The sequence below is a fragment of the Heterodontus francisci genome, chromosome 7 (assembly GCF_036365525.1).
Source record: "Heterodontus francisci isolate sHetFra1 chromosome 7, sHetFra1.hap1, whole genome shotgun sequence".
Lineage (NCBI taxonomy): Eukaryota > Metazoa > Chordata > Chondrichthyes > Heterodontiformes > Heterodontidae > Heterodontus > Heterodontus francisci.
Window position 1 is genome coordinate 66424960 of NC_090377.1, and position 12498 is coordinate 66437457.

Consider the following 12498-nt stretch of genomic DNA (forward strand, 5'->3'; position numbering starts at 1 on the left):
TTGACAGAAACGAGCAGTGATTGATGTGGTCCAGCTAGATCTGCCAATGACTGGTTAAACTGGTTGTGCACCATATACATTTAAGTCTTTACCCCTTGGTTTAATGAAGTAAAGATCAATCTTTGAACCAATTCAAATTTAGATTACAACGGTGACAAATACTTACTGGTGTCAACATCTGAACGCTCTCTGTAAAATTTCCGATGAATGCCATAATGGTCATCCTCTGCATCAGTCTTTCAACCTTACTAAACTGCACCATGAACCGGTCTTCGTCTGTTAGATTCTCCAATGGCTTCCTCTCTCTTTCATACTGTCTCAGAACCTTAACTTCATTTTCTGTTGGCAAGAACCTCATCAGGCACTCAACAAAGTCCACGGGTAATGTTTTTAGGTCAAACCTAATGTAAACCAAAAATAAATATTAGTTCTAGCATAAATTATGACTAATATATATTTCCTGTGAGTAGATGTATACTTCTAGTACATACAGTAAACAATATACAATGCCATACTCATTAAAAAAAATCACTTTTATTTATCAGCGAAACACATTGGGCTGGATTTTAAAGGGTCCCCAACGCCAGGAACGGTGGCAGGGGGGGCATGAAGATCGCTATGGATAAGACCTGCCACCGACCCCGACGCCAGCAGGGGCTGGACCGATCTCAACAGAGACAGAGAGGCCTCGTGGTGGACACCCCCCCCCCAACCCCGTTGCTGCTCGTCGACAGGACCTCAATTTCCATATGTAAATAAATTAACCTACCTGAATTAATGAAACTCCCGTCGCCTCCTTATTTGCCGCACCAATCTTTATTCTGACGTCTGGCCATGCCGCGCCTTCGAATCCCCGTCTGGGGAAACGAGGTGCGACACCTGTGGGGAGGGGAGAGGTACCTGTCTCAGTGCGGGGTGGGCGGGGTGGGGTCAACTTCTTCGGATTGTTTGGGGGTGTGATGGGAAGGGGTAAAGGACAAAGGTTCTGTACTTGAGGGGGTGGGGGGAATGCTCATATATTCACAGTAGGTATTCCGGGGCGGGGGGACGGCAGGAATGATGTGTAATGCCATTGGGGATGGGAGAGGGCATTGAAAGATTTTTTCATTCATTGTTATTAACCTTTTATTCATTGTGTCTTTAAAAATGGCGTTGGCGCTGGACATCGTTGCTGGGGATGGCTCACCCGCCCCCCTCCATGTCATCAGGGGGCCGGCTGCCCTGGCCATGCTAATGAGCTGCCATGTTCGGAATTGTGGCGGCTCCGCGATGTGGGCCCAGTGTGTGCGGGCCGCCATGTTTTTCGCCCACTGCCTATTTCAGCGGTGGGCTTTCAAAATGCAGCCCATTAAGTCTGAATATACTGTTGGCAGATTCTTTTATCAGCTTTTCTCCATTCTCCCAGAATACTGAGGGAGGCAAGGGAAGAAATTGCTGGGGCCTTGACAGAAATCTTTGCATCCTCATTGGCTACAGGTGAGGTCCCAGAGGACTGGAGAATAGCCAATGTTGTTCCTTTGTTTAAGAAGGGTAGCAAGGATAATCCAGGAAATTACAGGCCGCTGAGCCTTACGTCAGTGGTAGGGAAACTATTAGAGAGGATTCTTTGGGACAGGATTTACTCCCATTTGGAAACAAATGGACTTATTAGCAAGAGGCAGCATGGTTTTGTGAAGAGGAGGTCGTGTCTCACTAATTTGATTGAGTTTTTTGAGGAAGTGACGAAGATGATTGATGAAGGAAGGGCAGTGGATGTTATCTATATGGACTTCAGTAAAGCCTTTGACAAGGTCCCTCATGACAGACTGGTACAAAAGGTGAAGTCACACGGGATCAGAGGGGAGCTGGCAAGATGGATACAGAACTGGCTCGGTCATAGAAGACAGAGGGTAGCAGTGGAAGGGTGCTTTTCTGAATGGAGGGATGTGACTAGTGGCATTCCGCAGGGATCAGAGCTGGGACCTTTGCTGTTTGTAGTCTATATAAATGATTTGGAGGAAAATGTAGCTGGTCTGATTAGTAAGTTTGCGGACGACACAAAGGTTGGTGGAGTTGCGGATAGTGATGAGGATTGTCAGAGGATACAGCAGGATATAGATCGGTTGGAGACTTGGGCGGAGAAATGGCAGATGGAGTTTAATCCGGACAAATGTGAGGTAATGCATTTTGGAAGGTCTAATGCAGGTGGGAAGTATACAGCAAATGGCAGAACCCTTAGGAGTATTGACAGGCAGAGAGATCTGGGAGTACAGGTCCACAGGTCACTGAAAGTGGCAACGCAGGTGGATAAGGTAGTCAAGAAGGCATACGGCATGCTTGCCTTCATCGGTCGGGGCATAGAGTATAAAAATTGGCAAGTCATACTGCAGCTGTACAGAACTTTAGTTAGGCCACACTTCGAATATTGTGTGCAATTCTGGTCGCCACACTACCAGAAGGACGTGGAGGCTTTGGAGAGGGTACAGAAGAGGTTTACCAGGATGTTGCCTGGTCTGGAGGGCATTAGCTATGAGGAGAGTTTGGATAGACTCGGATTGTTTTCACTGGAACGACGGAGGTGCAGGGGCGACATGATAGAGGTTTACAAAGTTATAAGCGGCATGGACAGAGTGGATAGTCAGAAGCTTTTTCCCAGGGTGGAAGAGTCAGTTACTAGGGGACATAGGTTTAAGGTGAGAGGGGCAAAGTTTAGAGGGGATGTGCGAGGCAAGTTCTTTACACAGAGGGTGGTGAGTGCCTGGAACTTGCTGCCGGGGGAGGTGGTAGAAGCAGGTACGATAGAAACGTTTAAGAGGCATCTTGACAAATACATGAATAGGATGGGAATAGAGGGATACGGACCCCGGAAGTGCAGAAGGTTTTAGTTTAGGCAGGCATCAAGATCGGCACAGGCTTGGAGGGCTGAATGGCCTGTTCCTGTGCTGTACTGTTCTTTGTTCTTTGTTCTATTTTCCTCTTGCCTGTCCAGTTCTAAGGGCATTGATCCCTTGCTGGGGTGTTATCTCACTAAATAAATCTGTTGGGCTACTGGAGGTGCCGATACACAGTTTGTGGCAAAATTGACAATTACTAAATAGGCTGAAAACATAGCAGATGAGTGAAAATGGAGCAAAAATGAATAACTTCCTCTCTCCTCTCAAAACAAAGGCTGAAAATGTTTACCGAAGAGACTTCAACTACTCACATTTGGATGGCCCTGCATATTTCATCAGTGGTTTTTCCTGCCTTTCGCAATGTGATGGCAAGATTCTTGGCTCTATTGGGATCCAGCAATGTCACTTTGTTCAATCCCTTTTGGATCACCTTTTGCCTACTAGAAACAATATCCATGGCTGGTCCCTGTGCTTTTGTTTTAAATATTTCTTCAAACTCATCCACATTCAGTTCCTGTAAATTAGAATTTGGACATACAGCTAAGTGCAGTGCTGAGATATTCAAAAACAAATGTTATCACAAAATAGCGAGCATGGTTTTAAAGATCTATTAAGTCTCAATGTAGCATTTATCCTTTTATCATAATCTTAAGCTGAAAATGTACCTCTAGAATTCTCTCATCATCAATGTCATTGAAGACAGTGCCATTGATCTGATTGGGCTTCAATGCCACCCAGTTGAAGACTGGCATACGGAATTTTGTCTTGATAGGTTTCTTGATCTTAACAGCTGCACAAAAAATGGTTTAGATATTGTTCCTCATCACTTAAGCCATGCATAACATACTAAATTCAATTGTGTCCAAATGCCCACTGCACTTGCAAGCTATAACGATAAGCCAATCCTCATGCACTTACAAAATTAACAGAGTCTGCATTATGTGTGACCCAAATGACAGCATGAGAAGTCATACTTTTTTTTAAACTATACTTTAGCCATTATACATGAATTGTGAAAGGACATTTGGAAGCCCCACTAGTGGGTACATGAGCAGGCAGTATAGTAAAATCGCAACTTTGTTTTTATTATTTTCCTCACTGTCACTGAAAAAAAAACACCTGGCTATTAACACGTAACAGTGCAAATCATGTTAAATATTAAGTCTTTTCAGCTGGTCTGTCAGATTTAGGGGCCTTCATTTAAATATTAAAATGAAGTAAAGTTAATGCAGATTAACGTAGCTTGTCCTGGCAGCCATCCCACGCCAATATTCCAGCTGCCAGCCACAAATTACGTGCCTTCGGAATTCCATTCGGAGTTCCGAGGCATGGGACTGGTGGGGAGGGGCGCAGGAATGAAAATTTCAGGGCGGGGGGGCAGGTGCGGGGAGCAGGGAAAACCACTCCAGTTGGTTGCGGGGATGATGAGAAAGGGTTTAGGGTCAAAGGGAATAAAGTTCATGGGGATAAGCTCGTGAGTGAAAACTCACTTTTTTGGGGGGTGGAATAGGACTAAAAAAATCAATGGATTATTCATTGGGGGAGGGGTGGGAGAGGGGATTGGAAGTGTTAACAAAATTTTATTTCAATTTTGTAACAATCCTGTCTCTTTAAACATTTAAATGGCACTGAAGAGCTTAAAACCCTTTAAAAATGGCGCCAGTGCTCGTGCAGTGGTGCTGGATGCCGTTGCTGGGGATGAACGGCCGCCCCCTCTAAGTCATCGGAGGTGGCCACTCCGCCCCCTCCATTTAAATGAGACCCCGCGCGAATTATCGCGGGAGCTCAGCGACAGCGCATCCATGCCTGAAGGCCGCCGACTTCAAAGCGCAGTGCGCTAATAAAATTCAGCCCAGAGTTTCAGGTTAAGAGCAAAGTAAATCATTCCAAATATTTTCATGGCCAGTTTCAGCATTAACTAAATTTTTGACTTCTTCCAGATGGCTGAACTACACGGATCTGAAAACTGCATTGGTAAATGTGCACAGAGTTATTTCCTAGTCAGGGGTAATATTAAAACCATTTGTGGTCGGCAAATTATTCAATACATTATTCAAAATCAGAAATTTGCAATTGCAAGAGCAAGTTGCCATTTCCTGTCATTCACAATTGAACTTTAAGTAAGATGCTCTACAGTGCTCAGACACTAGTTAGGTTATCTAACTCCATGATTAAAAGTGGGCACACTCAAATGGAATGCATATGCTAATTGTATTAAAATACCACAATCAAGTGTTTCTACTTGGAGCATGCAAGAACTATGACAAACAGGAGAAATATTGCAAGGCTTGGTATCTTTCAGTGCAATTCAGAATTTTCAGGGTTCAATCCACAATATACAAAACCAAAACACTTGAAATCTATTGAGTCTGTGAACGAGAACTTCATATAGAATTTGAACATCACAGCCATCCAACCTGATCATTACTTTACGTACATGAATTGATTCACCTCAGTTCTTAATTGCAACAACAAACACATGATTTTTTAGCATATAATTTTGTTACATAGAATGATTCATCCAATTGGACCAACTCTTGAAATCTTTAAAAATATCAAATCCATTAGGAAAAAAGAGGTTAGTTATGAAATTTATCATCAACATTTATTTCAAGTAGGTGAAGTTAACTCGTGTACAAAACCAGTGTTCCATTATGCCAAGATAAACTGCTTGGTGTGTTTTATTTTTGTTTAGTAAAATGCACTGAAAGATCCACTGTCAACAACACATATCATTTCTTGAGACAGATGCAATGTGATGCACCAATAGAGCATAAAGAAACCTACAGAACAGCTTGATTGGTCCCTCTTGTATGGAAGCAGATAGGGTAGATAAAGAAAGATAAATTAGCAGAAGTGAATTCATTAGTAATGTGCAAAGGATAGCAGAAATCATTTATCATTGGAAAGAACTCGCACTGGTGAAAATAACATAGGAAATTTATTGCACCACTTTGCCACAGATAAAACTTATAATCTAAATGGACCACAATAACTTTGCAACTGTCACAAATTCCATAGATTTGTCATGGCAATTATTTTTTATTTTTTATTTTTCTAAAGATTTTAATTTGCAAGGAGAATGGTTATTATTATGTACCATAAGCCACTTACAATGAAGAGCTATGTCATGTGATTGATATAATCTCTCTGAACCACTGTAAATGCCATTGATTTTACATCTGGTACATCATTAACTAGTCACGATGAGACTGCCATGTTATCCAACTCCAACCCAAGAGAGTAAAAGGACATTTATCTTTTTTAAATCCAAAAACATTGCCGATGCTATTTTTAAATTGTTTGATGATTCTTTGTTATGATCATTCAATTTCTCTCATAATTTTTTTGCTCTTTTCTGTCTTTATTTCTTCATTCCCTTTTCTATTTCAATCATAAAAACTAGCCTTGGTAAAACAGATTCCACTGAGAGATTTCCTCCCTTCCCATCCCTGCCCCATTATTTTCCCTTCTCCTTCCCTCCATCGATGTTTTTTCTAAAGTTTATTTCTGGATTACCAATCATTTCCAAACTCAGAGGGGTGAATGTCACTCACTTTAACCTCCTGCTAAGAGTTCCCTAGAATGACTTGCATTCCAGTTTTCTTTTGCTCTCTCCATGTGGAGAAGCATTTCTGTTTTCTGTCTAAGCCTTCAGCCCCCACCCACTGTCACAGGCTGCCCGAGATCAGGATTGTGATATGGAGAGAATGGAAAATACAAATCCCAACGGCCACCCACTTTTCTGTAACTTTTCCCTTTCTGTAAGTTGTCACTTTATTCACCTGGCTGACATGTAGGGATTGATATTAAACGTCCAGGATGAGTGGCAGAGGGTCAGGGAGATAAAAATTAAAAAATACATCAGGGAATACATCCCGAGCCCAGGGCTGGGGAAACCCAGCAGCGAAGTGGAGTCAGGAGTAGTCGGCTGCAGAAGCTGTGTGCTTTTTAGAGCACTCCCTGTGGACCAGCAGAAATGCTCGCCTAGACCCTTAAACAAACCTTCGGCCTCCCTTCACTGCTGCAATCGACTGACGTTGTCCTGCCCCCAAACCCCCAAACACTCTTCAAACTGTAATCTCAAGCTGCCTGACCTGTGATCAGACGACCTGCACACTGCCAAACGCCCCGATCTTCCCCCCACCTTACTACTGATTGCCAGGCCGTGACCACCACACCATCCCCCCCAACCTCCACTACCAAGCCCCGATCTTTCCAAAATTATCTCCTGCTGCTGGCTTGCCCGTTGTCAATGTGGCTGACGGGCAGAAAATGGAAGAAGAAAAACAAAAATAAGGAATTCTGCCGCCAAACGTAGCAGGACGTCTACATTCACAGGACTCCGACTCACCCACTATCGCATGCCTCCACTCCCTCTCCACCCTCCCGTAAATATTGAGGCCATAGCTTTTATACCTGAACATCACAAATGAATTGACATACCCACCAACCCACTGCATTTTTACTACCTAGTTTAGAACATAAAGGATACAAGTTTTTATAATTTATTTTAACAATGTTGTTTGGATCCAGTATTCAAACACTTGATGTTGCTCAGTATTTCCTGTTTATTTCCTAATAAACCAAATCTATTTTTAGCCCAAAGCATAGTAACCATATTTCCTGAGCTCATAAAATGAGCAATCAGTGTCTCATCGCCTGTAACTATGTATCTGTGAAACACATTGTGAATGTACACCATAATATTACCTGCTAAACCAGGGTTAAAAATGAGAGTTGGGGCTGTCCCAGGCAATGGAGGAGCTGCTGGTGGTGGCGGTGGTGGCGGTGGAGGGGCAGGTGGAGCTTCTGCAGTTGGAGGTGGTGGTGGTGGTGGAGGAGGCGGAAGTGGCGTTGATGATTGGACCGACGTTGGCCCATTTGGTACTGCCAAAAATACAAAAACAAAAGTTGCGTTTAGTTTTCAGAAAGGCCTGCAAACATTTTCTTTTTCCATGGGGTGAAAGTTATATTGGATTTCAGACATAGGTAAGCAGAAAATACATATTGAATACACAGCTATGAGTTTGCTTTAAAGCTCATGACTTACAGCAGGAAACATCAGTCTAATACTGGGGGGAAATCTTAGCAGTGGGTGAGTGAGGGTTGAGATAGAGTACTATTATTTTCATTGTATTTACGTAGTCTTTCCAGTTATTTTTATTGCTCATAATATACTCCTCCAGGGCCGTACCCATATAAAGGATACACATTGTATTGTAAAAGTTTAAATCTAAGTTAAGATTATTTTTCCACTAAATTAGCAATATGGTTGTTGCCATGCCAGCCAGGGTCAGGGAACTGTAACACATTTAAGCCCCAGTGACATATTCTGCACTTAATTTAGAAGCCAATCTGAATAATGCCTTACCTGCACCCGACAGACAGGGAGGAGGTGGGGGAAGGGGTGGCATTGACATTCCTCCTGCTTCAAGCGGTGGTCCTGTATAAATGCTAGGTACATGCTCTGCACCTGGAGACAGTGCTGCAGAAGACAAAACGGGTAAAATGGCAATGTCACCATCTCCTTTCTTCTGAACTTTGATAGACCCCTGCTTCTCTAGTTCATGAATCTTTTTCTCCAGATGATTATGTCTTTGTATGGTCTCCTCCTTCTCTTTGATCATTCTCCGCAGCGTGTGAACCTGGGTGTTGGTATCTTTGTAAACCTCCTGATAAAGGAAAGGAGGAAAACAAAATGACCCAAGGAAAAATCAGTCTCCAAATCACTCCCAATAAAAACAGAGATCTGTACATGCATGCCTCTTCATTATACTGTGTCCAAACTCTTTCCTCACCCTTCCTCCATATATTACTATAAAACAAGGTGAAATTCTGCACCTACTCTTAGTTGTCAAGACATCCTCCAATTTTGTGCTGATGCTAAAGTTTTGGGGCAGGGTAAGAGCTTATTAGGGTGCCACTAGAAATACCAGATGGAGGTTAAACACTAATTCACAGTGACTAAAGATCAGAGGGAAAAGACAGCTCTCAAATATCCAATGATGCAGCTTAAAGAGCATTTGCAGAAGCCCCAAAGCAAGTCATTTGGTTGTATGGTCTAGGGAAATCAGGATAAAAAGGGGAAAAATCTCAAAAAATGACAAGGTCATATCTCAAAAAACAAAATTAAAATGTGGCCAAATGTTCTAACTCAGACTATGACCATTCTTGACACACACTGGAATTGCAAGACACTTGCAGGATAACTTCTCTATGTTCTAGTCTGCAGCAGCAAGTTTAGGTTAGGTAAAAGGTTAGGTTTAGGTCATGCTTATAGCCTGAGAAACCAACAGTGCAATAAATTAAAGTTTAGCTGAAGTTCAGGAAATCAGCTTAGGTCACGAGGTTTCTGTGAATGTAGCACTGGTATATAAATGGGTGTTAGTAACCAACAAAAGCTTACTGTGAATATGAGAGTATTGATAGGTAATTAGTCTCAGGACTGCAAGTTTTTTTATTGTTGCAGGCTGCACTGGCTTGTAATCAGCCTCAATAATTCAAGTTTCTTTGGAATTGGGTCAAACACTGGTTAACATGCAGAAATTACATTTCTTCAAAGTACCGTAATGATATGCATAGAAAGAAAGAGCTTGCATTTATATACCTCTCACAAACACAGGATGCCCCAAAGGGATTCACAGCCAATGAAGTACCTGTAAGGTGTGATCAGTTGTAATGTAGGGAAATATAGCAGTCAACTTGTGCACAAAGTCCCACAAATAGCAATGAGATCGATATTGCATGTATATGAATGTGCAGAGTGTGGTAAATAAGATTGGTGAGCTGCAGGCACAGATCACCACATGGAAATATGTGGTTGTGCCAAAACAGAGACTTGGCTCAAAAAAGGGCAACAATGGGTGCTAAATATTCCTGGATATAAGATGTTCAGGAAAGATAGGGAAGGAAAGGAGGGGAGGTAGCTGTATTGATTAAGGAGAATATTACAGTGCTGGAGAGAGAGGATGTCCTCGAGGGGTCAAGGACAGAATCTATTTGGTTAGAGCTAAGAAACAATAGAGGTACCATTACATTATTGGGTGTGTTCTATAGGCCACCAACTAGTGGGAAAGATACAGAGGAACAAATCTGCAACAAAATTACAGAGAGGTGCAAGCATTATAGAGTAGTTACAATGGGAGACTTTATCCTAATCTGGACTGGGATGGTAATAGTGTAAAGAGCAGAGAGTGGAAAGAGTTTCTGAAGTATGTACAGGAGAATTTTCCCGATCAGTGTTTCCAGCCCAATGAGGAAGGAGGCATTGCTGGATCTGGTTCTGAAGAATGAGGTGGGTCAAGCGTCAGTAGGGGAACATTGAGGGGACAGTGACCATAGCATCATAAAGCTATGATAAAGGATAAGGAGCAATCCAGAGTAAAGATAATTAATTGGGGGAGGACCAACTTCAATGGGGTGAGAACAGATCTGGCAAAAGTAAATTGGAATGAAAGGTTGGCAGGCAAAACTGTAACTGAACAATGGGCTGACTTTAAAGAGGAGATAGTTCAGGTACAGTCAAGGCACGTTCCCACGAGGAGGAAAGGTTAGGCAAACGGATCCAGAGCTCCCTGGATGACAAAAGTAATAGAAAGTAAGATGAAGCAGAAAAAGGATGCATATGACAGATGTCAGGTGGATAATACAATTGAGAATCAGGCTGAATATAGAAGGTTCAGAAGAGAAGTGAAATAAGAATTAAGAGAAGCAAAGAGAGAACATGAGAAGAGACTCACAGCTAACATAAAAGAGAATCTAAAAGTCTTCTATAGGCATATAAATAGCAAAAGTGTGGTAAAAGGAGGAGTAGGCCCGATTAGAGACCGTAAAGGGGATTTTTAGATGGAGGCAGGGGCATGGCTGAGGTACTAAATGAGTACTTTGTCTTTACCAAGGAAGAAAATACTGCCCAAGTAATGGTGAAAGAGGAGGTAGTTGAAACACTGGATGGGCTAAAAATTGATAGAGGTATTAGATAGGTTGGCTGTACTTAAAGTTAATAAGTCACCAAGGCCAGATTAGATGCTTCCAAGGATACTTAGGGAACTAAGGTTGGAAATTGCAGAGGCACTGGCCATAATCTTCCATTCATCCTTAGATACAGGTGCGGTGCCAAAGGACTGGAGAATTGCAAATGTTACACCCTTGTTCAAAAAATTGTGCAAGGACAAGCACACAAATTAAAGGCCAGTCAGTTTAACCTCAGTGGTGGGAAAGCTTTTAGAAACGATAATTTGGGACAAAATTAATGGTCACGGACAAATGTAGATTAATTAAGGAAAGTCAGCGATGATTTGTTTCGGCAAATCATGTTTAAGTAACTTGCTTGAGTGTTTTGACGAGGGAACAGAGAGGGTTGATGAGGGTAATGCGGTTGATGTGGTGTAGATGGACTTCCAAAGGCATTTGATAAAGTGCCACATAACAGGCTTGTCAGCAAAGTTAGTACCCATGGAATAAAAGGGACAGTAGCAGCATGGATACAAAATTTCCTGAGTGGCAAGAAACAGAGAATAGTTGTGAACTGTAGTTTTTCAGACTAGAGGAAGGTATATAGTGGAGTTCCCCAGGGATCAGTGTTTGGACCCCTGCTTTTCTTGATATATATTAATGATCTAGACTTGAGTGTACGGGGCACAATGTCAAAATTTACAGACAACACAAAACTTGGAAGTATTGTGAGCTGTGAGGACGATAGTGATAAACTTCAAGAGGACATAGACAGGCTATTGGAATGGGTGGATAAATGGAAGATGAAATTTAATGCAGAAAAATGTGAAATGATTCATTTTGATAGGAAGAATGAGAAAAGGCAATATAAATTGAAGGTACAATTCTAAAGGGGGTGCAGGAGCAGAGGGATCTGGGGTTATATGTGCTCAAATCATTAAAGATTGCACAGCAGGTTGAGAAAACAATTAATAAAGCATATAGGATCCTGGGCTTTATTAAAAGGGGCATAAAGTACAAGAACAAGGATGTTATGATAAACCTGTATAAAACACTAGTTTGATCTCAACTGGAGTACTGTGTCCTGTTCTGGGCACGACACTTTAGGAAGGATGTTAAGGCATTAGAGAATGGTTCCAGAGCTGAGGGACTTCAGTTACGTGGATAGACTGGAAAAGCTGGGGCTGTTCTCCTTAAAAGAAGAGAAGGTTGAGAGTAAATTTGATAGAGGTGTTCAAAATCATGAGGGGTCTGGACAGAGCAGATAGGGAAAAACTGTTCTCATTGGCGGAAGAATCCAGAATCCGAGGACACCAATTTAAGATGACTGGCAAAAGAAGCAATGGTGACATAAGGAAAAACTTTTTTAGCGCAGCAAGTGGTTAGAATATAGAATGCACTGCCTGAGAGTGTGTTAGAGGCAGATTCAATTGAGGCCTTCAAAAGAGAATTGGATAATTAATTCAAGAGAAAAAAATTGCAGTGCTATGGGCAAAAGGCAGAGAAGTGGGACTTGGTGAGTTGCTCTTGCTGAGAACCAGCACAGACACGACAGGCCAAATGGCCTCCTTGTGTACTGTAACCATTCTATGATTCTATGATAAATGGTCAAATAACTTGTTTTGTGATATGGGTTGATGGATAAATGTTGGCCAGAACACCAGAAGAA

General features: G+C 42.1%; 1 protein-coding gene across 7 annotated transcripts in view; it reads right to left on the bottom strand.

The window, feature by feature from the left end:
- The window catches only part of fmnl2a (formin-like 2a), a 282512-nt gene that overhangs the window by 28303 nt on the left and 241711 nt on the right, over positions 1-12498 (bottom strand). For all 7 annotated transcript variants that reach the window (XR_010975339.1, XM_068035310.1, XM_068035315.1 and 4 more), the window contains exons 14-18: positions 8248-8548; positions 7587-7763; positions 3539-3663; positions 3185-3387; positions 167-401 (exon numbers count right to left, since the gene is read on the bottom strand). Coding sequence is in view for 6 of the 7 variants with exons in the window: in XM_068035310.1 (XP_067891411.1) it covers positions 167-401; positions 3185-3387; positions 3539-3663; positions 7587-7763; positions 8248-8548 (1041 nt within the window). In the remaining variant the exon portion in view is untranslated. The remainder of the gene's footprint in view (positions 1-166; positions 402-3184; positions 3388-3538; positions 3664-7586; positions 7764-8247; positions 8549-12498) is intronic.